Source organism: Mytilus californianus, unplaced genomic scaffold, assembly GCF_021869535.1.
Source record: "Mytilus californianus isolate M0D057914Y unplaced genomic scaffold, xbMytCali1.0.p SCAF_18, whole genome shotgun sequence".
NCBI classification, from domain to species: Eukaryota; Metazoa; Mollusca; class Bivalvia; order Mytilida; family Mytilidae; genus Mytilus; species Mytilus californianus.
Genome location: NW_026262666.1, coordinates 1022274 through 1049052, shown reverse-complemented (window position 1 = coordinate 1049052; position 26779 = coordinate 1022274). Strand labels below are relative to the sequence as shown.

The 26779-nt window shown below is 30.9% G+C and overlaps 1 protein-coding gene across 4 annotated transcripts in view; it reads left to right on the top strand.

Moving 5' to 3' along the window:
• The window catches only part of LOC127726530 (coiled-coil domain-containing protein 181-like), a 38390-nt gene extending 15225 nt beyond the window's left edge, over nt 1-23165 (top strand). Inside the window, exons 3-8 of one of the 4 annotated variants that reach the window (XM_052233909.1) lie at nt 6450-6648; nt 7379-8112; nt 10525-10587; nt 11682-11717; nt 17715-17866; nt 19474-23165. In XM_052233909.1, the coding sequence (XP_052089869.1) occupies nt 6450-6648; nt 7379-8112; nt 10525-10587; nt 11682-11717; nt 17715-17866; nt 19474-19645 (1356 nt within the window). In that variant the 3' untranslated portion in view covers nt 19646-23165. The remainder of the gene's footprint in view (nt 1-6449; nt 6649-7378; nt 8113-10524; nt 10588-11681; nt 11718-17714; nt 17867-19473) is intronic. The other 3 variants (XM_052233911.1, XM_052233910.1, XM_052233912.1) reach the window with 3 other exon arrangements.
• The last annotated feature ends 3614 nt before the right edge of the window (nt 23166-26779 follow it).

The following is a 26779-nucleotide window of genomic DNA, read 5'->3' as shown; positions in this document are numbered from 1 at the left end:
TTCAAATATTATTTTTTTTTCAAATTTCAAATATTGAAAAATTTCAAGAAGTAATCTTTAATTGGACAGTATGGCGCTTTAGATTTGTAAAATCTTTGACCACATTTATTTATTTGTTATGCCGAATCTAACCGTGTATTTAGATTTTTAATTTTGGGTCCAGTTTTCAAATTGGTCTACATTAAGGTCCATAGGGTCCAAAATTAAACTTTGTTTGATTTTAACAAAAATTGAATATGTGGGGTTCTTTGATATGCTGAATCTAAACATGTATTTAGATTTTTGATTTTTGGCCCAGTTTTCAAGTTGGTCCAAATTGGGGTCCAAAATTAAACTTTGTTTGATTTCAACAAAAATTTAATATATGGGGTTCTTTGATATGCTGAATCTAACCATGTATTTAGATTTTTTATTTGTGGACCCCGCTATCAAATTGGTTCATATTGAGTTCAAAAGGGTCCAAAATTAAACTTTGTTTGATTTCAACAAAAATTGAATATATGGGGTTCTTTGATATGCTGAATCTAACCATGTATTTAGATTTTTGATTTTTGGGCCCCGTTATCAACTTTGTCCACATTGAGGTCAAAAGGGTCCAAAATTAAACTTAGTTAGATTTTAACAAAAATTGAATTCTTGGGGTTCTTTGATATGCTGAATCTAAACATGTGTTTAGATTTTTGATAATGGGCCCAGTTTTCAAGTTGGTCCAAGTTGGGGTCCAAAATTAAACTTTGTTTGATTTCAACAAAAATTGAAAATATGGGGTTCTTTGATATGCTGAATCTAAACATGTATTTAGATTTTAGATTTTTGGCCCAGTTTTCAAGTGGCCCAAATTGGGGTCCAAAATTAAACTTTGTTTGATTTCAACAAAAATTGAATATATGGGGTTCTTTGATATGCTGAATCTTACCATGTATTTAGATTTTTGATTTTTGGGCCCGCTATCAAATTGGTTCATATTGAGTTCAAAAGGGTCCAAAATTAAACTTTGTTTGATTTCATCAAAAATTGAATTATTGGGGTTCTTTGATATGCCAAATCTAACCGTGTTTTTAGATTTTTAATTTTGGGTCCCATTTTTAAATTGGTCTACATTAAGGTCCAAGTTGGGGTCCAAAATTAAACTTAGTTTGATTTTAACAAAAATTGAATTCTTAGGGTTCTTTGATATGCTGAATCTAAACATGTGTTTAGATTTTTGATTATGGGCCCAGTTTTCAAGTTTGTCCAAGTTGGGGTCCAAAATTAAACTTTGTTTGATTTCAAACAAAAATTGAATATATGGGGTTCTTTGATATGCTGAATCTAACCATGTATTTTGATTTTGGACATTGGACCATAATAGGTAAATTAAAAAAATTGAAGTTCTTAGACCACATTCTTTCTGTGTCAGAAACCTATGCTGTGTCAAATATTTAATCACAATCCAAATTCAGAGCTGTATCAAGCTTGAATGTTGTGTCCATACTTGCCCCAACTGTTCAGGGTTCGACCTCTGCGGTCGTATCAAGCTGCGCCCAGCGAAGCATTTTAGTTTTTATTAGTTGTTAGTGGCTTTTAACTAGCTATCAGTAACTGCGTGTACTCTCAGATCTGTACTTAGTGTCTTTTTGTTGTTTGGATGTACAAGTGCCCGGCCACGTCCACTTGTATTTGTAGTATTTGTATTTTTATCCATCTGATGAGTTAAGCCTCTTTCAACTGATTTTTATAGTTCGTTCTTATGTTGTACTGTTACACCACTGTCCCAGGTTAGGGGGAGGGTTGGGATCCCGCTAACATTTTTAACCCCACCACATTCTGTATGTATGTGCCTGTCCTAAGTCAGGAGCCTGTAATTCAGTGGTTGTCGTTTGTTTATGTGTCACATATTTGTTATTCGTTATTTTTTGTACATAAATTAGGCCGTTAGTTTTCTCGTTTGAATTGTTTTACATTGTCATTTCGGGGCCTTTTATAGCTGACTGTGCAGTATGTGCTTTACTCATTGTTGAAGGCCATACGGTGACCTATAGTTGTTAATTTCTGTGTCATTTGGAGAGTTGTCTCATTGGCAATCATACCACATCTTCTTTTTTATATTTACAACAAAACCTATAAAATGTGATGTTATTAAAGAATTAACATTTTTCCTCAGTGTTTTTGAATCCCTTGATTTAAGCTGTAATCATGAAAAATCAGCAGAAATTTATGATTTATTGAAACAAAAAGTAATCCAATTAAAAGTGCTTCTACATCTATAAGTGAAGAAAGAAAATATACAAAATAAAATTGAAAAATAATTTATAGTTTTAACCCTCATAAAATATAGGGTTCATGATAAAGTCTTTTTCAAAACTATCGAAGGTCGGTGGTTTTCTCCGGGCACTCTGGCTTCCTCCACCAATAAAAACTAGCCGCCACGAAATAGCCCAAAAGCGGTGATTAAAAGTGGCGTTAAAACACCAAAAATCAAATCAAATCAAATCTTTTTCAAAATTGTAATTTGTATTTGTTTATCATGGAAACAATCAACAATTATGTGACTATTTTCTGTTAATTTTTGTTATAATTTGTATTAATATTTTTGGATTTTGCTGAAGGATGTGATTTAATTAAATTATTATATATGACCTTCCTCTGCCAACTTTTAGGATGAAGAACAACAAAAGAATTCTATGAGATTTTTATCTAGTGTCGAACATACTCAGTACATCCTATTTTTCCCAATTACATAATGTATGACAAAAAGTCATCTTTAAATTCGAATTTTGTGTCATTGTCATTGCATTTTGTTGAACACGATCAATTCTCAACAAGTCAAAAAAAGGTGCACTAAATTTAAATACACGTTTGTGAATTGAAAACTTAATTAGTTCTTGCTCCGCCTACCAATAGAATTTTATTTTGATAATGTTTAGGTGACAGCTTTGATCAGAAGTATGATATTTATGTGATAATACCACAAGGGAAATGTCTGGACGAAATCAATACAGCGCGGTATTTTTTGTGTCAATAGCAACAGATAAATCCGAACATCAAACATGAAAGACTTTTTAATACTGCCAAGTATAAGCCTAATAACTGATAACTGGTTGTCAGGCCAAATTTAAACATGTTGTCATCGGTAGCTGTATAGAATAAACAAATACAGAAGAGCCAGAAATGTTGACAAGTGAATGCCATTATTGAATTATCTTTGTTATGCAAATATTAAACAATTAAGAGCATTTTTCTGTTGTTTATGATTTTATCTGATTTATTATTAATACTTATTTGTTCTTTGGATTAAAAATTATTTTAATTTTACAGTAAAATCTGTATTAATCATGTAACAGGTCATTGCTACCTCTTTATAGCAAGTCTATGAAGGATGGTTTGATTCCCTATTTTTGAAGATAGCTGACTAGTGAAATTGACCTCCGTATAAAGACCATCCGTTCATAAGCCTACATAATTCTCTTCCCTTGGTTGTCCTTTGCCTATACAGGTTTGACTGTCATTACTTTTAAAAATATTTTGGTTTTTATTTAACCAGATTTAACATGCAATGTTTTTCATTTGAATGGTCAATTACAAGTTTTTCCAACTCATTAAAATGAAATATTTAAATCTTTTTTATTCCTTTAAAATATTATTAAATCTCCAAGGATGTAATTGAATACAAGACAATATTTATTAATTCTGTTACAAAGTTTTTATTTATAAATTTTGCCTTTTATAGATATTAGACAAATAATTTATTTCAGGCCTGTAGCCATGATGTCTCTGAGGGGAGTTATTAGGGGTCCTGACACTCTGATTTCAATATACAATTTCAGTCTGAGTCTTGGTTCATAAATTTGCAGCACATTTAAAAATCAATTGAAAACTTCTTTCAAAATTTTATTAGATAGTAGATTTTGTAATCCACAAAAATTGGTACCAGAGGGATTTTACTATTTCACAATAATAATAAACATTTAGTAAAACATATTTTGTGTAAATTTTCCAATAATTTCAATGTTGTATTTGGTTTTAATTAAATTTTTATTTAGTTTTCTATGCAAACATCAAACAAACACATGCACGCAAATTATGAAATATCACGTGTCCTTTCATTTATGTTGAGATTTTTTAAAGTGTTCTTGATAATGTACATTTAGAAAGTAACAAAAAGAAAGAAATTGCATAAAAAAGGTAACAAGAATAACCAAAGTAATTTGACCTTTCATAGAACACACCATGGACCAACCAATAACATGTGACTCCTGGGAAAAAGTAGATATACAAACTGAACAATACAGGTACAAAATGTTGTTGGGTAAAATCAGTTATACATGCTGACAAAATATGGATATATGGTATGATTGCCAATGAGACAACTATCCACCAAAGTTCAAATGATGTATATGTTAGCAGTATGCAACTGTACGGCCTTCAACAATGAGAAAAACCTGTACCATATAGTGCTGACAAATCGATCCCTTTTTTCGTTTAAAAATATGGATATGTGAAATGATTGCCAATGAGACAACTACCCACCAAAGTTCAAATGACATATGTTAGCAATTGTAGGCAACTATATGGCCTTCAACAATGAGAAAAACCTGTACCATATAGTCTGTTATAGTCTGTTATAAAATGCCCCGACATGAAAAATGTGAAACAATTCAATTGAGAAAACTAAAGGCCTAATTTATAACAAAACAATTTAGGAAAAACTTCCTAGACCATTTATCATGAATGTAAAACTGCATTTTCATACCTCGTACTGGTAAATTATATTAAAAAAGACCATATGTCCCCTCATTTGGTCTCTGGTGGAGAGTTCCCTCATTGGCAATCATTCCATCTCTTATTTTTATATAGTATCATGAAGGTTTATAAAGATGATAATTTTGTCATCTTATAGAGACTGATTGATAAATGGAGTAGACATTTTATTGTACAGTGCAGTGTTAAATAGTCATAGATAGATCACACCATTAAATGTTTACTATCATGGAACATCACTTTTCATGATGCAACATGTATTGTTAGTATCTATATAAATAGTTTTACAATTCCAGTTGTCTCTTAGAGATTGGTATCTTTAGGCCACAGTTTGTAATTCTCCAAAACTATTAATAAAAAAGAAAAAGATTTACAAAGATAAAAAAATATTTAGACCAGACAGATGACATAAAAAAATTTCACCTCCTTTTAATAACGTTTCTTTTTTTTATTACTTTGAAAACATTACTAAAAAAGTGAAGGCTCATCTGCTGTGAAATATAATTTTGTAACTTTGGCCTAGTTTTATATTTATTGTTATAAATGTGTCTCTGCTGAGATGAATTTCCTAACAAAGAAAATGTTTTATTCTCCATTTCATTATCATTGAGATTTTTCCATCATTTATTCAATTCTAAGCACAGTTCATTTAACTGGCAAATGTATGTTTATTTCTTAGTAATTTATCTTAGTGTTTTTAATATTAATATCTGTTAAAATGGAGAAGAAAGCAGAATTATTTGGAAATAGTTAAGAAATGATAAAGAGACTTTTCACATGAAATAAAGAGATAATGCTAACTAATTCAAAGGAAAATGAGGAGGATTTCAGATGCATGGAATTACATCTTCAGAAAAGTAATGTCATTAATTTGGAAATCGGCTTAGTATTTTTAGAGAAAATGTAGTTAGTATGATATATGGATTATATCTGTCTGCGGAAAATGGAATATTGACATTCAGACAATTTATATGGTTGATTGGTGTATTTAAATTGGAATGAATTTAGTGCAATTGTTTTTCATGTTTAAAAGTTAGAATGGTAAAGGAATTGTAAGATGTTTCATAATATTGATGATTTGAATATAAGGAGATGTTAGGTATAGCATGCCACCCAACAACAGTCAATCCAAAAGACAATTGGAGGGAAATAATACAAACAAACAAAAATTTTTGCGAGGTTTTTATTATTGCGAATAATGCGATTCCTTGATAATCGCAATAATAAGAACTCGCATTTTGATATCTTGAACATATAGCTTTGTATAGCATTTCCTCAAATCGCAATAATTAAATTCGCATTTTTGCTCATTCTTCAAAAATCGCAATAATAAATGCACGCAATAATTTCTGAATTTACAGTACAGTAAATTCCGAAATTAATGCGAGGTTTTTATTAATGCGAATATTGTGACTTCTTGAGTATCGCAATAATAAGAACTCCAATTCTGATACTAGTATATGATACATATACATGTATATATATATGTAAGAAGCTTTTCCTTAGATTGCAATAATTAAACTCGTAGTTTTGTTAATTCTTCAAAAATTGCAATAATGAATGCACGCAATAATTTCTGAATTTACAGTAATTCATTTTTATATGGTAGAATCTTACATTTTGAAGCTTTACCATATAATAGGGAAGCAGCATCATTAACACAGACAATTTGTGCAGTGCTAAATTATAAAATTTCTCTTATATTTTAGGATAATGATGAATTGAAGAATAAAAGAGATAAAATTGAGACTGAATCTCCAAATAAAAGTGACGATGAAGAAGACAAAGGTCAAAAAGGTCGTTCAACTGATGATGAGGATTCTGAGCTTGAAGATTATAAAATAACTGAAGATCAGAAGAGAGCCTTGGAAGAAATGGAAATGATGAAAAGTGAATTAGGGTTACCAGGTAAAGCAGACTTGAAGACTGTACAGGAACCTATAATTGCTTATATCTACTTATTTGAACTCTGGTGGATAGTTGGCAATCATAGGACATCTCCTTATTTTTATAATCGATATTTTTGTGGGTTGTTATTTTGGTGATTTTAATGCATGAACTTTTCACATTCAGGTTGTATTTGCACATTGAACAAAAGATGCTTTGACCTTTGAACTTAAAATAGGTTAATTGTACAAGTTATTGATGTAGTGGATATTTTGGGGGATTTTTACCTGATTATGTATATTTTCTTATGCTGTTTGGGGATTTTATTAGATTGCCTATTTTTAGATACCTAATATTTTTACTTATTCCGTAAAAATGAACAGATTTTGGCTATATGAGATACGATACAAAAAAGAATAAAATGTGACAGAACAACTTGAATTAATAACATACATTGTAGACTTGATTATATAATAACATTATACAGAGAGTCTATTGAAGCCTTTAGGGGAGAATCTCATCATTAGATTCTCAGAAAAGAAGTCCTGAATTGATGTATTGTTAAAGGCTCTATGGATATTCGCAAATGTAAGTGATGGGTGGAATGTGTTTTATGGGTTAGTCAAACTCATGATTATCTATACTCTCTATCCAAGAGACAAAATTTCCAAGATAAATAGATAAAAAAAAAAAACAAAAAAACAGAGCACCCTGATTGCTGTTCTTTATCTTGTCTTTTTACCTTTTGTAGAAGAAGACCCTCCTGAGTACGATGTGAAAGAAAAATTGAAAGTTTATAATGAAGAGTTGGCCAATGACCCGACTCCACTGGACAAAAGGAAGGATTCAAAAGTTGGATTCAAAGACACTTTAGTTGATTTGGTGGTGCCCCCTAGTGATGATGATGAAACACCACGACCCTCAGAGAAATCAAAGCCAGATTCTGAAAATAAAAACAATAATAGTGAAAAAATTGTCATAGAACAAGATGGAAAATTTGAAGTTGTAAGTAGCGATGATGTTAGAGCCAAAGAAATGGGACTACCACAGTTCATTGACGAATCGTTAAACGAGGATAACAAGGAAAATCGTTCATCATCGTCCTCCCGACAACCCACACCTCCGTCCAATCCACGTCCATCAAGCACTTCTTCCAGTTCTAGAAGAGTTGTTCGCCCTGGTTCATCAAAACAGCGTGCTCAGTCAGCACGAACAACACAAGATTCTCATAGACCATTAGAAAATTTTTCATATAATTCACCTTATGCAATGACACCGGAGGATAAGAAACGACTGAAGCAGCAACAGGAAGAAAAAGAAAGAAGAAAACAAGAGGAAAAGAGGAGAAAAGAAGAGGAAGAATATACAAAACAACGAGATAACGATGACATTTTTCAATCTTGGTGGTCGAAAAAGAGAGAACAAAAGAGAGAGCAACAGAAACAGGAAGATCAGGAAAGAAAAAAGAACGGAAATCAAGAAAAAGTAAGTATGATATAAAGATGTATGGAGGGGGTCTAGGGTCATACAACTTCAATAATAAAAAAATTCAAGGTCAAACCAGATGGACATTAAAAATCATTTAATTTATCATCAGCTTTGGTGATTTTTTCTCATTGTTTGGTAAAAAGACGCAGTCCCAATGAGAATTATTTCAAGATGAAGTAAAATTCTCAGATTATTACTTTTTACTTCTTTATTGACTTTGGATAGGTAGTCAGAGTAATTTTGACTAATGTTGCTGTTTGAAATACCAACTAAATGGATCATAAAAAAAGAGGGAAGAAAAAACCAAGTGACCAATAAAAAATCATAAAAAAGAACCAACACCATGACCAAAAGAAAAAAAAAAAAAAAAAAAAAACCAACTGTCCTCAATATAATACACAGAAAACTAAAGATTGAGCAACACAAACCCAACCAAAAACTGGGCAAATATCTCTCCTTAGAATATCTTCCTCAAAATATGACACTTATGTATAAAGCCAAGAAATAGAAATGTCGTCTTTTCAGTTACGAACCTGAAATTGATAGGGTCAAACAGGATATTTTTAAAATTTTGTTTTCAAACTTTTTATTTGATCAGGCGATTAATTTATCTTATAAACTATTGAAAAGTTTGAAGTCTTTCAGGGAAACTGTTTTTGTTGTTAATGTCAACGTTTTGATGTTTTTCACCCTGTATACAGAATTTATGAAATATGTTGCACAGTAGCTGCTGAACTGCAGCTCTTATGGTCCTTGAGATATTTTTTGACAATTTGCGGGCAGCTAGTTACACAGAAGAAGGCAAAACTGAAAGTTTTTAAGTCTTATTTTTACAGGAAGTTTCACGGTGTTGTTGTCTAATTGATGTTTACCCCATGACCCTTTTTTCCGTATTGATGTTTACCCCAATTCCCCTTTTATTCATATTAACAGTATACGTATCATTTATTAATTATCAATTATTTTACATTTTTTATTTGGCTGGTTGTATCTATGATAACAATGTATTTTTTCCACTAGTCATCTGTAATTGAATTAATTATTGCCAACTTCACAACTGCTGCTAAACTATTTTTACAGATTTTTTTTTTTTTAAACATATGTAATTCAGTTCTTCATTGTTTGAAATTCATTTCAGATTTTCCTTCTTTTGCAAAGACAAAAAAAGGCAACAATGCTTGATTAAGCTTTATTGAAAGAACAAAATCTGATTGCAGATCATTGTAAGAAAAAAGATAAGGTTCAGATCAGAGAGGATTTTTATTTTCTCAGGGGTTTGATTGAAAGCCGTTTCAATGTAATGGAGTATAAGATAGTTTTAAAATTCATATTCTCTCATCATGCTCATTCATAGCAGATTCATCCATTTCCTGACCTGTTTATTATTTTTTTTTAAACAACATGTAGTTTGTTTGATCTCAGTTCTTCATTGGTCAAAATTCAATAAAGATGTTTGGTTGACCATGTCTGATGACCTCACATAAAAAGAACACATATGTTTGCAGATCATTGGAAAAGAAAGATTAATTTTGTCTGCATATCATCTGAAAGCCATTAGAAAAACAGATTCCACTACCAAATCTCTTGCAATATGATATTTCTCCACTCTCGATAGTTAAAGTTTATACATTTACAATTGTTTCTGAACTATTTTACTTACCAAATGCCCTTGTTTTCCTCAGAAGTTGGCAGCATGCTATTCTTTAACTTTGTGATTTTAGCCCTATACTTTTTTGTCAAAATATTCTGAAAACTGTCTTAAAAGTATTTGCTTAAGATGTGCAATCTGCTGTCTACTTTTAGGGTAACACTGACTTGATATTCAGACAATTTTATACATGTACTATTTTTAAAAAGGTGTTTAGAAACTAATTGATTCATTACCAAATACAATGTGGGCATTTCAATCGTTTTTATAACAGCATTACTTGTTTTTTAAATTCTTTCATACACATGAATCATTGCTTTACAGAAGTCTATATACGTTTGACTTGTTACACACTGGCGTGCATGTCTCATATATATACATGTATCTTAAATATTCCATACAAATCGTAGTTGCAGGCATGTGTGCTTGTTTGTAATAAATATTTAGTCTTGCACTGATAAGGCCATAATAAAAAATTCCTGGATTAACTTTTCCCTCCCATCCTGCTTTTTTCAGAGCATAAACAAACTAATTTTTATTTCTGACTATTTCTTTTATTTTGCTAGAATTTTCACAATAAATAACAAAAAATAACTTCCCTCCTTCCCCCTCGCACCAGTTGGATGAGAATCTAGGATTTTTTTATAGGTAATGGCCTAATGTTCTTAGCAGCTGTAATGAAGTTGGTTTTAATTTTGTTTGTGGTTGACTGTATTGTATGTATTTGCTGTGAACTAATATATTTAACTATCTGACTATAGAAATATCGCAGAGACCAGCAGGATGAAGGGTCAGATGATCATCTCAATGACGACGATGATGAGGTAGGACAAAACTTCTCACTAGAGGGCTCTGTTGTTGTTCTTTTTAAAATTCTAATGCTTGTAGCATGACATTATACTTCTAATATGGTTTCTGGGTCTGACCTGTGCAGTATTCCTTATTACCATGCATGAGAAATTGGCTCACTTATATCTGTTTTCAATTTCTTCCATTTTGTAGGCAAACAATAAAAAAAACTTAAATGTTAACTGAAATTGTAAAAATTTTAGTTCTTGTAATTATTTTTTCTAATAAAATGTTAACTATTACCATGCTAGTTAAGGAGATTTAATCTTCCAAATTATGCAATATAAAAAGAGAATTCAGCTTTGTTTTGTTTTCTTTTTTAGCATTTTATGATTCACATTTGGCATTGGGAAGCAAACTATCCAGCTTATGCAATAATTTCTTTTTAAGAGATGAAATTAAAATTGTCTTTCAATTAAAGTTTTTTAACCAACGATGTGATGCAGCACCCTTTTATAAAGTATTATTAACTTTAAAAAAAATTGAAATATTTCTCATTTAAAAAAAAAGGAAAGAAAAATGAAATGTTATTCAGGTTTTTATCATTGAAATATGTAATACAAAACATGCAAAAAAGACAAAGACATATTCTATTTTTTTTTGTTACTGTGCAGATGAATTACGACTGAAAATTGGAAGATTAATAGTTTATAGATTTTTACTCTTCATTCATATGAGGTTTCCAACATTTTTATTGACAGTTATTTTACAGTGTATTTTATATATCTTATATTACTACATGTATGTGCCCTGGAGACAAATCAAAATTAATCTGGATCCCAAACAAGATATAAAAAATTATTTGTAGATCCTTTAATAAAGTACTGTTCATATACAGTTGTCCTAATTGTGTTTGGATTTGTGATTTTGCTATTATGTTAATTGTACTTTTATAATTTGGAGCCCTCTAGGAGGAGCAAATTTTGGCTAACAACTAACAGCACAACTTTTCACTACTCTCATTCAAAATAAAAAAAAGGAAATATTTCTTTCAGTTTATCTCCATTAATGTTTGTTGTTTAACTATAAATGTTGACCCAAATTATTTTAATTTCATATTTTGGACCAGCATGGAGATGAGAATGAGTCCATTACTGAATCAGAGGTAGGCCCAAACTTTATACTGTAAGAGAACATAGTCCACTGACACCAATTTGAGTGATTTGTGCAGAATTGCTTTATTCGTCTGTTCTTGTAAAGCTTAAGTCTAGAATTTTCATTTTTTGAGCACTATTGCTGTATATCCTGGTCCTGTACACCAGATATTGCTTTTAATTTGAATCCAAGGGATTTTTATGAGACAGGGATTCAGTTTACTGTAGATTGTCACTGGATCCCTGCTTGATAATTCTATTGTTAGCTGAATGCTTTGTTGGTTGCCAGTAAGCAGCAATGTCTTTGGGATACACAGTGCAAATGATCTAAAACAATACAACTTACACAAATTGATAGATGATATTTTTTTTTGCATTTTCCAAATTTTATTTTCTGGTTTTTAATTTAACATTGGTTGTCTCCCTTTACAAGAGGTATATTATACATTTGTATTACAGCAGGTATTACATTACAACAGACTTTTTCAAATTTATTTAAGGAATGACTGTAATATTTTTTCTGTCTATGAAGAAATAACATCAAAAATGTGGTGCACACTGAATAACCCGCATAGCTGGTTATTCAAAAGTGTGCACCACATTTTTTATGTTATTTCGAATAGACAGAAAAAATATTAAAGTCATTCCTTATAATTTAATTCTAAAAAGGAGTAAATAATGATAAAAACGTTGATGACGTCGCGGTCACATGACAAAATTATGTCTATGAGCTGATAGACAGAACACTTTCAGCCAATCAGAAGACATGTTACATCCAAAATTAAATTATATAAAAATGTGAGCAAAGAAATGTTTTGAACCACCTTGTATACATTGAAATTAAATTATACTGTGTATTCATTATTATTTGTTGGATACCAAGTTTCGTTGATTTTGTGGGTACAGGTGAACCACGAATTTAAATGTTCAACGAATTACAAATTTTCTAAAGGAATGTATGCAGACTTTGCCAAAACAACGAAATTAAATATCCACGAAAATGCAAGTTTTCCTCAATCCACGAAAATTGGTACCAACGAAAATAAATGAATCTACAATATTTTAGGATTACTGTCTCATTTATGTTTTCTAGACATATTCCTAATGGGAAAATTGAACTGAAACAAATTAATACATTTATATGTTTCAATTAGATAAAAATATTCAAACTTGTACTTCCTGTAAAAAGTAGTTGATTTGTCCTTTAGCTAAAAATATTTACCTGCTGATATAAGAAATACCTCTAATAAAAGGGAGCTAGGAGACATTGTTAATTAAATGATTTTGAGGAACACTTCAAAAATTTAGATTGGAGAATGTATCTTTGCTTTTTTGCTATAATTCATTATTTAATTCAAATATTTGTTATCTTTCATATATATATTACACTTTTAATTTAATTTTGCACTTCTTCGATCTACTTACAAATTCTAAGATCTTTTAACACTGAGCTTGTGAGTTCAAATCCCTCATGTGGCAGGTGCATTAGACTCAAGTCTTAATTGACAAGGATTGTGGTTCTCCCTGGCATTATCTGGCTTCCTCCATCAATAACAACTGACCGCCACAAAATAGCCAATAGCGCTGAAAGTGACGTTTAACACCAATCAATCAACCTAAGATTTTTTTAAGTCTTCCTAGATGTTTGTTCATCACATATGAAAACAAATGTTAAAAGCTTTTTACTGCATTATATGTAAAACAATACATTTTTATTGATTGAATGAGGGTAGTGATAAATTTGCTGTTTTAGAAATTACATTTTGAGTCATAAACGATTACAAACAGTCAACCTCCTTGCTTCGGTTTGAGGACATAATTATTACTTTCATATATGTTTTAGTTTTGGTCATCAATGCTAATAAATTTTGGCATCAGTCTTAGTGTTACCAGACACTATGATTTATCACTCCTGATGTAAATCTGTCACCAGGGATTTCAGTTTGTCATCAAAAATGAAGATTTGTCATAAAAAATGTTTCAGTTTGTTATTGTGATAAAATTCCTGAACAATTTGAAAAAAAAAATGTAAAGGTGAAAGTTGTGAGTTATTAGATTATTTGATTTCTTGTGAATATTTATATTTAAAGTTTTTAATGACATTTGATTGGTTGAATTGATTAGTGACTGAGGTGACACATTAAAGTATTAAGCAATACATAGATTTGAATTGCTGGTGACAGATAGAAGTCAACACTTACTTTTAAAAGTCATAAGTCATAAAAAGAAGTTTTGGGTGACATTTTGAACTCTCTATTGATAATTTAAGGTTTCTGGTATCAGGTTGAAGGGGCTATTGACAGAAGTCACAATGGAAAGTCAGAAAGAAACCATACAAACAAGGGAAACTGTATGCTTTAAAACTGGGTTTTTAAAATCTTTGAGATTATTATGATTATAGATAAACCATAGAGATGAATATGGAATCTAAGAGATGATCATGATAACAAACGAATCAAAGTATTGGTCATTTTTATAAGAAAAAACTGTCATATCATTATTGGATTATGTTTATTTGTTTTATTTCAAACTCACTATTGAAGTTGCTTTTTTTTGTCACAGGCATTTAGCATTATCAATACAATTTGTTCATTTATCATTTGCAAATTAGATGTTTTCTTTGAAAAAGTTGAAAAATAATATGTTCCATTATATTTCTGTTAACATAAAATTGCAGTTGAATTATTTACTATTCTGCTTCCAGGTTATTTCACACATAGCTTTAGACATGAATGTGCTCTGTTCATTAATGTTGGTGTGTTTTTGTCTGTATATCTGTCTAGTTGCTGATTTCCCTACATCTGTCTTGTTGCTATTGTCTGTAAATCTATCTTGTTGTCATCTGTTGTCTGATGCCTGTCTTTGTCTTTTAACTTTTACAAAGATCTTCTCTTTTGAAATTACCAGGCCAATTGCAACCAAACTTGGCCAACTCATCCTTAAAGTTTTAAGTAGTAAGTGTAAAATGTATGCTCAATGAACCTGCTGACTAACCAACATGGGCCGGCTACCAAGGCTTGAAATAGAACATTGGGGTAAAATGCTAGTATTCTCTATTATCTAAATCCCTTAACAATAGAGAATATCTGCCTTGGTAAACATGTTTAGAAAGTAAAGATGTACCTTCTGCCCATTTTGTCCAAAACTGTCAGATGTCTCCTTATATGAGTATTGCCTATAGATGACTATTATTACAAGTGTTTTAATTTTTTGGCCTTTTTTTTTACAACTGAAATAGAGAGAGCCTTTAAAATGCAAAAGTTATCAGCAAGAAAAGATCTTCAAATTATTCAGATGGCAGTATTGGTCAGTTGTTTTTTATGGGAGGTATTGTCCTTTTTTTAGCCTTTATTTGCGATTTTGGATATTGTCTTGAAAGCTATAAAAGATAAAAAAAAAAAAAAGAAGAAACACTTTAGTTTGCAAAAATTATCAGCAAGAAGATCTCCAAAAAGTCAACATGAGTGAAATTGATATTCAACCTCTTCTAGGAGTCATTGCCCTTGAAAGATGATTTTTACCCTTTTTTAGCTCACCTGGCCCAATCATCATTGGGGTATCTAGTTTAAAAAATGTTTCAGATTACCCAGCCTGCCAACCAAGATGGCCGACATTTTTTGGCTAAAAAAAGAACAATGGGGTAAAATGCAAGTTTTGTCTACTATTTTCAAAACCGTTATAAATAGAGAAAATCTGACAGGGGGCAGAAATGTTCAGAATATTGACCTCTACCAATTGTTCATTTAAGTCAAAACTGCCAGGGGACTTCTTATAGGAGTTATTGCCCTTAAATGATAAATTTTGCCTTTTTTTTTTTCATTTTTGCCTGTTAACTGGAAAAATAAATTAGATACAGAGAAACTTCAAGTGCAAAAATGATCAGCAAGACAAGATCTACAAATAAGTCTGCATTGTTGAAATCGTCAGTCGACTCCTTATTAGAGTAATTGCCTTTTGATGACGATTTTTACTAATTTTTTGCGTTTTTGCTGTATATCTTAAAAATTATGATAGATAGATAGAAACTTAAATAAGCAATAAATAAGCAGACAATATTGAGGAAATTGTCAGACGACTCCTTGTTGGAGTTATTTTTACCATTTTTTTTGCATTTTGCCCTACATGATAAAAATTAGAATAGATAAATAGAAACTTTAAATAGCAAAAATGATCAGCAAGGCAAGATCTACAAACAAGTCAAATTTTGCTGATATAGTTAGTAGACTGTCACTCTTTATAGGAGTGATTGCCCTTAAATGAGGATTTTTTTTAACCTCTTTTGTGTTTTGAGCAAAAACTAAAGAAGATAGAGAGAAACTAAACAGACAAAACGATCAGCAATACAAGATTTACAAAAAAGAGATTTTTGTCATGAATTCTATTCTCGTCTACAATGTTGAAGAGTGTCCTCAGTTGAATATGCACATAGACCTAGGAAAGCGACATAGGCTCTTTAGAGCCTCTAGTTATGTTTTAGGCTAGTATCTTGAAAAATATAAAAGTTAAAGAGAAATCTGATTAACTAGTAAGTGACAGATGGAGTTTTACGTTATATCTTATTCATACTTTCACCTAGGGTGACTTACTAAAGTCGAAAGCATTTATATTATATCTCATTCCTACTTTGAACTAGGGTGACATCATTATATTACAGTCAAACCTGTATTAACCAGGCACTCTTGGGAAGTATCAAAAGTGACTGCTGAAGAGAGGTGACCTGTAAAACGAGGTTCCAAAAAAGTCAAATTCCGACATCGCCCTTAACCGGGATCGGGGGAAATTGTTTTAGTATTTCCAATTGTCAGAGTTATCGTCCTTGCGAGCAGTGAAATAAAAAATATTAGTTGAGAAATAAGTCGGGGATACTGTTTTCAATAGAAACTGAAAGGTTGGAACACGGGGAGTTGACGAATCCACCTTCTATTACGTGACATTGGTTGCAAACGTATTTCGATTTTAATTGTAACTTCGACATTGACATAAAAAATCTTTGTTTTGAAGATTTTTTGCAGTTTAAAACATTATAATGACCATTGTTAAAAGTTGAAATTACGATGTCTTTCGAAAATTAGATGACTGCTGAAACGAGTTAAATTATATAGAAAAAACGTTTGGGAGGGTCTAAAAGTGATCATTAGAGGCAGTCGACCGCTGAAACGAGGTAACCGTTAAGGCAGTTTTGACTGGATATCTCATTCCAACTTTCACCTAGAGTGAAAGCATTTACAATATATCTCATTGTTACTTTGATCTCGAGTGACAGCATTTACAATATATCTCATTCCTACTTTCACTTAGGGTAACAGCATTTACAATATATCTCATTCCTACTTTCACTTAGGGTGACAGCATTTACAATATATCTCATTCTTACTTTCACCTAGGGTGACATCATTTACAATATATCTCATTCCTACTTTCCCCTAGGGTGACATCATTTACAATATATCTCATTCGTACTTTCACTTAGGGTGACATCATTTACAATATATCTCATTCTTACTTTCCCCTAGGGTGACATTTACAATATATCTCATTCTTACTTTTGCCGAGGGTGACATCATTTACAATATATCTCATTGCTACGTTCACCTAGGGTGACATCATTTACAATATATCTCATTCCTACTTTTATCTAAGGTGACATCATTTACAGTTTATATCATTCTTACTATCAACTTAGGTGGCAGCCTTTTCAGTATATCTCATTCTTACTTTTACCAAGGTTAACAATGCTTTAGCATTGTCAGTCAGTCATGGTAAAAAATCCTTATTGCAGATGACTTGGTTTTCATTCTCCAGTTGACAATTTCTCACTTTTCAGGAAGCCTAAACTCATTTTCTTCTAAATATTGCAGTGGACAAGATTTTTTTTTTGTTCAAATATTATCATAACGGTCTAAATATGATACCTCAAACTCCTTAAATATATATAAATAAAAGTGCTATCAAAGGTCTGCTTGGATAAGTGGTAATGGTTCATTTGATATAATTGAATTTATTTTTAGGCAAAAGAAATAGAAGAGGCATATAACAATTGGTTAAAGACAAAATCACGACAAGTAAGAGAAGAAAAATTGCTTAAAAGACGTCAAGAGAAAGAACAGACTGATGGATTTATTATCAGGAGTAGAACAGATTGTGACCAAGCTTTCAGAGGGTATGTGTATACACGGTGGGCAAGTGGGAAAAGCAAAATCCATGTGGTCTGTTGTGTACCTTTATCTTGATTTATTTACTTTTTTGTCCATCTAAAATTACTGTTTCTTCTACCATTTGTTTGTTTGTCCTTTCTTACTTCTGTTGATTTATTATTATTCATGAGGTAATAATTTTCATGGATACAGGTGAACAATAAATTTCAGGTTAAAAAAAATACAAATATCTTAAAGGCTTAAAGGTAGAAATATTACTGTATCTATTAAAATACAATTTTGCCCCAATACTTGAAAAAGGGATCCACATTTATTTTTGCGACTTCTGCTGAATAAGAGATGATTTCTGTGACCCTTTCAGAAAGTCCTTCTCCTAATGGTTTTCTACAAATCTTTTATTATTTTTTGAAAGATTAGTAGTGTATCTGGTAGCAAATCCATACCTTTACTGGACTACAAATCGAGTTTCAGTTTAGTTCTGGTTGAGAGTTGTCATCCTTGGACTTATAAAATTGATTAAAAATATAAGTTTTTAGATAAATAAAATCCTTATATGCTTCAGGTGTTAGGCTGTAGTTGTTAACAATACCAGTATAATTAATAAATATTGTGACCCATTTTATAATAAGATGGAAATTTCCTCACTACATCAGTCACAAACAATGCTTCTCCCATAAGGTTTAAGTGGTTATGGTAGCATTTTCTTAAATTCCTCTGCTTATAAACACTTGGATATCTATGGTGGCTTGTTTCAAAGCTGAGACATTTTCACATTTTAGAGGTCTGAAGTGTGATTAATTTTTCTGTAATTTGGATACCCCTAAAAGCCCTTTGTAATGATGTTTCTTGAGGCAAAAAATCCCTATTTTCACACAAAAATTTGTTCTGATAATTCCATGATTTGCAAACGTCTAATAGCTACATAGTTTTTACACCTTTATTCTATAATCCTCTGCTCTTCAAAACATTACAAATGGTTTTGCTTAGTCATTTGTTAAAAATAACAACATGTCCAATATCACTTTACAGAGACTTTTTGTTCACAATTTGAGGTGCATTAGGGATATTGATCCATATAAGTGTAAACACATCCAATGTAAAAGTTACAGCTAGTAGGGGATATTGTATTGCCTTTGCAATAGCCTCAGAATGCTTGTACCTTTGATTGATTTATTTTGGTGGATACTAATTTTCATGAATTGAGGAAAACTTATATATTTGTGGATATATTTGTTTTTGTGGTTTTGCCAAATTCTGCATACAAATCTATAGAAAAAAACATTTCAATTCATGGTTAACCTATAGCCACAAAATCTACGACAATTAGCAATAAAATAATAATAAATCCACAGTAGATTAATAAAAGGAGATGTAAGGTACACATCAGTGAGACAGCTACCCAAAGTGAAAAATAGTTTATGTGATTTTCATTGTGAAAAAATGCCAAGAATCACCATAAAAAAAAATATTAACAGAAATACCAGGCTTATTATTTTGTACGCCAGACACAGGTTTTGTTTTCATGAGACTCATCAGTGATGTTCTTTGGAAAATAAGAAAATTGCATTTCATCCAATGAAAAATTTTATTAATATAATCTTTTCCTTTTTAGATGGTTGAAGAGAAAGAATTTAGAAGCAAAAAGACACAGACAGGAAGAGAAACAGCTAGCAAGAATGCATCGCCTTGCAGCACGGAAATCAAGGAAATCTCTTGCTCTCGCCAAAGCCATAAAACAATCAAATGCATTTAAATATGTTGACTATTATGGCTACAGATTTTAATCATTGCTATGGAAACTAGCGTGAAATATGCAAGGGCTTATGGGATGTCTGACTGACAAGGAAGAGAGTAGATCTGAGAATTGCTATGGTTACCTCATTATATCTATTACTGCCAGTTTCAATGGCAACTATGATGTTTCCATGGCAAGGTACAAAGTTTCTGTGATATTTGATTAAATTTATCTCTTTAGGAATGGTGTAGAATGTTGATTGTAATTTGTTACTATATTTTTATCAGGAAAATCATGTTCACGATTGATGAATGTGTGTGTAAGTATGCCATATTCTGTATTCATGGAAAACTTTGAATGATGCCTTCTTGGGGCAGGAGATGGAGAGCAAAAGATATGTATAGAAAATCGAGGCATCTTTCAAAAGACGAAAAATTCAGAAGAAAATAGAAACATTTTGAAGAAATTGAATGTTTTTATATTTTTTGGTAAAAAGCTGAACAGAGCTTTAAACTATGCTGAATTCAAGTTAAGTTTTCTATGTTTATGTATGTGTATAAGAATCCATGTTTTTCTCCCCTTTCCTGCTGAATACAGAGTATAGATTAGAGTATAAATGCTTAATTAGCCATTAGTATGTATATTTTTTTGTCAACTGGCCACATTTTTTACTGTTTAGGAAATAGAAATTTAGGAAAAAACATTCCATGTTCTATAGATTTCATAATTCTGGTCCTTTAAATCATTATTTTTTTTTATAAAGTTTTGTCAAAGAAGAAAAAAATTTTGCTGTAGTGCGATTTTTTCTGTAACTTTTTCCTGTTATTAATTTTATGTTGCTTTAATGTATAATGTCATCGTCAATATAATCTACAGAACAAGTGTTTAGCCATGTCTCGTAGAAATAGTTAGTATGTCATTTTCATTATATGTTTTTTTTTTTCCAAAGTGATAAAAAGTAAAGTTTCGTAGAAAACAGTTGTAAAATAAAGTTATTGACGATATGAATCAAAATTGCAGTATTTGAATGGGTAATTTCATTTCTATTTTATGTACCCTGACCTCATTGTTTTGGAAATATTTGAAATAAATACAAAACTAGATTTATTTATTGGTTTAATTCAGTTGATTTATATATTTGATTTGCTGATGATTTTATTTTTGTTTTAAAAAAAAAAAGGAAATGTCAAAATAGTAAAATAAACATCAGAGAAATCTTCTAATGGATCAGGATTTGATATAACAAAATTGACAAGAAAAGAATTCAGAACAAAATTCTTAAATATTGTTTTTTAAAGAAATAAAGAGTTGGAGAATTATGCAGACCAAATATTTTCACTCATAAAACTGGGAATGGAAATAGGGAATGTGTCAAAGAGACAACAACCCGACCAAAGAGTAGAAAACAGCCCAAGGCCACCAATGGGTCTTCAACACAGCGAGAAAATCCTGCACCCAGATGCGGTCTTCAGCGGGCTCATAACTTTATATATTATGGCTTTAAATTTTTTTCAGCAATTTAGCAATATCTGTATTCATTTGATAAATTCATGAATTATTTTTTAATGTTTACTCTTATAATTGTGCTAGATTGTCCTGAATGTCCATGAAATACTTGCTACTAGACAATAAGCAAGCAGCAAGCAATCATTCTTATGCTAGAGAATAATTCTTTTATTACTAAAAACAATTTCATGGTTTTAATTTGAGGCTTTCTGATTATAAACAGTTAGATTAGAATTCTGATACATTTATTTTCACATACTTTAAGCATAAATGTTAACACCTATGACCACCATACATTATTTCTAAAAAATAGTAGAGTTTCAACTTCAAAGTAATGTGTTAGATGAAAAAAAATTATTGGGGTTACTAGGAAAATATTGTTCTATTGAATAAAAAAAAACTAGAGTAGTAACACAACACAAATGCCAACAGCCTTCACACAAATTTGCACAGGATCAAAACATACTCAAATCAAGTCTGTTAATTTATTTAAATACTTGTCCAGAATGGGCGATATTTACCTGAGTTATCTCCCCTAACTTGTTGTTGTACAATTCATGTTATGCAAACGATATCTCCAGTTGGCAGATTTATGTTACTGCAAATTCTAAATGAAATCCAGTGTACATTGTGATAGATTGATTTGCTGCTTTCCTGGTGCCAATTTTAAATGACAGATCAGCACTAAATTTTACCTCAAGAGATAATTTAAGGCTAATTAAAAAAATTCATTTATCTCCTTGATATTTGATTTGTGAATTTTCTGTTTAAAAAAAAAAATTATTGCATGGTTCTTTTCGGTAAAAATAGTGCTCCCTTCCTCCATTGAATATTTATTGTTGTTGAAAAATGTAAAGATTTATAGTGTATGGCCTTATATAAATGTTACTTCTACGCATTATGGCCTATTTTGAAAATTTAACCTTTTTCTTGGGTATGGTTCCTTGAATAATTAAGAACAGATGACATTTTGTTTTAATGATATTTAATCATGTTTTAATATGTACAATTCACACAAGGTTATTCTAATAAAAATAACTATTGTTGGTAAATATTCACAGTGAATGGTGAGATTCTGCCCAATTCACTGAAATATCAGTTTATCTTTACCTTGTGGATTGTAATACATAGATAGAAAAAAAATAAAGAAATTGTAGAAAAGGGACTAGCATAAATATTTCTTTATAAAGTAAATCTGAAAAATTATTTGTTGTATTCCATGGACATAAACATGAATTTTGGAATAAAATTCTATATGACCCCTGTATGAATGGGTTTGACTTTACAAGGTGTTTGTTTAAATTACTTCTTAATTTGCTTTTTTAACATGTTTCATAGGTAATCTGTATTAGTGTGATCATGAGCATCAAGAGGAAAAATTACATTAAGAAAAAATGGTTTCTTAAATTTGTTGATCAACTTGCAGAATTTATTGCAGTATGTACAAGTGACTTACCACATGTTGAGTTACCATCTCAAAATTAAACAATTTATTTCCAACTTTTGAGAAACACTCATAAGTAGGCAAAGCAGACATTAATAAAAGGAGATATATGAGGGAACTGAAAGGATATGCAAACGATTACTAGTTTTCAGTTGTAATTGTCATACAATGCAGTATTGGTTTTGCTCATTGTTTATTTCAGTACTGTGACCTATAGTTGCTAACTTCTACATCATTTGGTCTCTTGTGGAGAGTTGTCTCATTGGCAAGCATACTACATCTTCTTTTATTTTGATATAGTACTAAAATTCAGTCATCAATGTTGTGCTTTTTTTTTTCTCTCACTTTTATTCAAGAGAAGTAGATAGACAATTGGAGTCAACTAAAGTTACATTCCTTTAAAGTAATAACATTTTAAGATGGACCCTCTTAATAATTAACTCATGTATCTGAATTAATGGATTTTACTGTAGTTTAATGAATTATTTATACTTATTATGCATACAATTGTTTTTATATGTTTATTGTAACAGAATGTGTTTGGAAGTGAGTGCTGTCATCATACTGTGTCATTTTATCTGGTAGAACATTTTACAAATAAATAAATATTTTATAATTATGTCTGTGTTCAAAATGTGTGTGGAAATAAGTGGTAGGTTTTGAATCATCCTTCCATAATACTGAAACTGAAAAGGCCATATAATATGATAAAAAGATATTTTGAAAATGTCAGAGACAGTAACCAAAAAACATACAGTCAACGTTAAATAACACTTGACAGAAAAATCAAAATTTAAATCTAAATGTGGTTTCTGTTTTATATAGGTTATGCATGTATATCAGGAGACGCTTACTTTGTTGAAAAACCTGAACTCACTGTAATTAGAGTTTTTGATTTATTCCTTCATGATATCTTGTAATCTTGATTTCATGAGCTTTAATGAATTGATGACATTTGAGTATCAACAGTCTTCAGTGTTTTAGTATATTGTTTTTGTTTTGTGTATTGATATGATGAGTTGAGACCTTTTCAGTATATACTTTCATAGTTTGTTCTTATAGAGTGCTGTTACACCACCGTTCTTCCAGGTCAAGGGGATTGTTGGGTGTCCACAAGCTTGTTTAACCGCACCCTGTCTGTATGTGCCTGTCCCAAGTCAGGAGCCTGAAATTTAGTAGTTGCTGATTGTTGCTGAATACCATATTTGTTTTTATGCCCTGCCATAGCGGAGGGGGCATTAAGTTTTACCCTTGTCCGTCTGTAAGTACGTACGTATGTACTTCCGTACATCCCAAAATTGGTTTCCGTTCTCTAACTTGAGTTTGCCTCTACCGAATGTTATGAAACTTATACACAATGCTAATTACCACAAAAAACAGATCAAGTTTGAGTTTTGGTGGCATCACTTTAACTGTTCTAGAGTTATGCCCCTTTATAAATGGAATAATTGCAAAATTTTCAGTTTCCGTTCTCTAACTTAAGTTTGCCTCAACTAAATGTTATCAAACTTATACACAATGCTAATTACCACAAAACACAGATCAAGATGGAATTTTGGTAGCGTCACTCTAACTGTTCTAGAGTTATGCCCTTTCATAAATGGAAAAATTGCAAATTTTTAGTTTCCGTTCTCTTAAGTTTGCCTCAACCAAATTTTATGAAACATATACACAATGCTTATTACCACAAAATAAAGATCAAGTTTGAATTTTGGTGGGGTCACTTTAACCATTCTCGAGTTATGCCCCTTTATAAATGGAAAAAAATGCTAAATTTTTAGTTTCCTCTCTCTAAATTTAGTTGCCTCAACCAAATGTTATGAAACTTATACACAATTCTTTTTACCACAAAACAAAGATCAAGTTAAATTTTATATTTGAACCTATTATATTTCTCTCATTAGTTGGTACAGGTATTTCAAACTGGACAGTGGTCACTTTCATTGGAAGTTTCACTGTTTTACGTGAAATTAATGCACATATCTTGGTGACAGAAGTTGTTTGTTTTCGTTCAGTGGCAAATGTTTTATACATTTTTAGGACGTGAACAAATTGATTATAAATCAAATAGGTAAGTTCTGCAATGGATTGATCGGATAAAGGACAAGGAAAAAGTTAAATCCCAAAAATACTGAACTCCTAGGAAAATCCAAAATGGAAAGTCCCTAATCAAATGGCAAAATCAACAGCACAAACACATCAAACGAATGGACAACAACTGTCATATTCCTGACTTGGTACAGACATTTTTCATGTAAAAAATGGTGGATTGAACCTGGCTCATATGACAGTCGCATCAAATTGCATTATATTGACAATGATACGTAAATAAAACAAACAGACATAATAGGTAAAAATGTAAAATAGGGGTACAGCAGTCAACATCGTGTCACAATCTTAATCACAACAAAAATGAATAAATATTTAACAAAGAAGTACAAAAAAGCATATATTACATTTAACCACCTCGTTCATTGCTTACTTATTTTTGTATTTTATTTATGTATGCCAAATCAACCTATAAATGATTGAGGGATTTAATGCTATGGGACCAAATCGTAAATTTAACATTAACTCTGACGTAGAATAGCGTGTTTGACGTCAGAATGTAAACGTCACACAGGTAGAGATATAAAATAATTTTGTCGTTCAAAGTATGCAAAAATTCTAATAGAACAATAACACAATGGCGGGATGTTTAAAGTACAGAGACACGTAATATGTATCAAAGAAACATAAAAAGTCCCACGGACAAAGCACACAAGTAAAAATGAAAAATAATGCAAAGAACACAATGGCAGACATGGGGTAATTGAAATATGTAATTGTAATTGGCTGTAATTAATTATAATTTTTCAAGTAATTGAATGTAATGTGTAATTGAGCATTTTTTAAATTACAAGTAATTGAAAGTAATGAATTACAAAGCCAAAATTGTCTGTAATTGACAATTACTTTTCAATTACAACTCAATTACATTTGAAATTTGGGATCAGAAAGATTGAATCTTGTGTTTTCTCAAAAAATTATGAAAAGCCATGACCTTAGCAAATGTAGTTAGCTGACAAATCAAAGCCTACACAGTATACCTTCTGTAATTACACAACCATGGAAGATTCTTTATTTTGTAATGAATGAAAAAAAATTAAAAAGAAAAAAAAAATATTGTAGAAACATGCCATAATTTGTGTTTAAAAGAAACCATTAGTAAGTCACTGTCTTATACCTTAATAAGCTTGTTACCTACATGTATATTCAGATGGATATTGTTAGACATTGATTTAACATAATAAATATAACCTCTGGCTATTTGTTATATCATAAACTATATAATGACTGTTTTTACAACAGTTATGTCAAGGTTAGCACATACTTACAACTTCTCGTCCAATCAAATTGCTTGAATTTGCCTTCTAATTTTCATAGTGCATACTTTTTCCGTGTACTAAGTAACTACGCATGAATGACCACAAGTGTAAGATTTCATTGTATCATAAACAAGATATTAAACAAAAGTTGCTACTGGCTATTTTGAAATAAATTCCGTGTTCTAAATCAAACTAAATAGTTTGTAATTAGTTTTCAAATTGATTTTTAAACATCCTACTTATTAATTTTTGAATCTTAAAATGTTTTTGACGATTAAAAGTTTCTTTCATTTAAATAAAAAGTAACAAATATGGTTCTTTATACCTTGATTAGAGGACAACACCATCTTAAAATTGTAATCATTTATTTTCCACGCTATTACTTTGTACACAAAAAAGAGTGAACCATGAAACCTTGTGAAGGGAAATTAAAGCAATTTGATCTATTTTGTCATGAATTTATTGATTATTGGTTGCTTAATGTCCAGTGACAAATATTTCATGCATGTAAACTACCCACTAGACTACCTATGGGGCAGATCCAGCTATTTTCAAAAGGGGTTCTAACCCATTGATCATCACGAAAAAGGCGTTTTCCACCACCACCACCTCCCCCCTTTTTGGATCCGCCACCGAAAACTATCTATATGTGTAAAATTTATAGTTTTAGTTTTTATGTGAAATAGAAAAATGTTTTTAAGAATGTGAAGCTTCCACTGCAATTTAATTACTGCCTGCTTTTGGTCAATTTATTTTGTCATCTTACCATGTAAAGAAGTACATGTGTCGTAAAACACCGCTTTATATCAATAAACATACTTACACCAGCAGCTACCAACTTTTCATTCTGGAGTCAAAGGCTTTT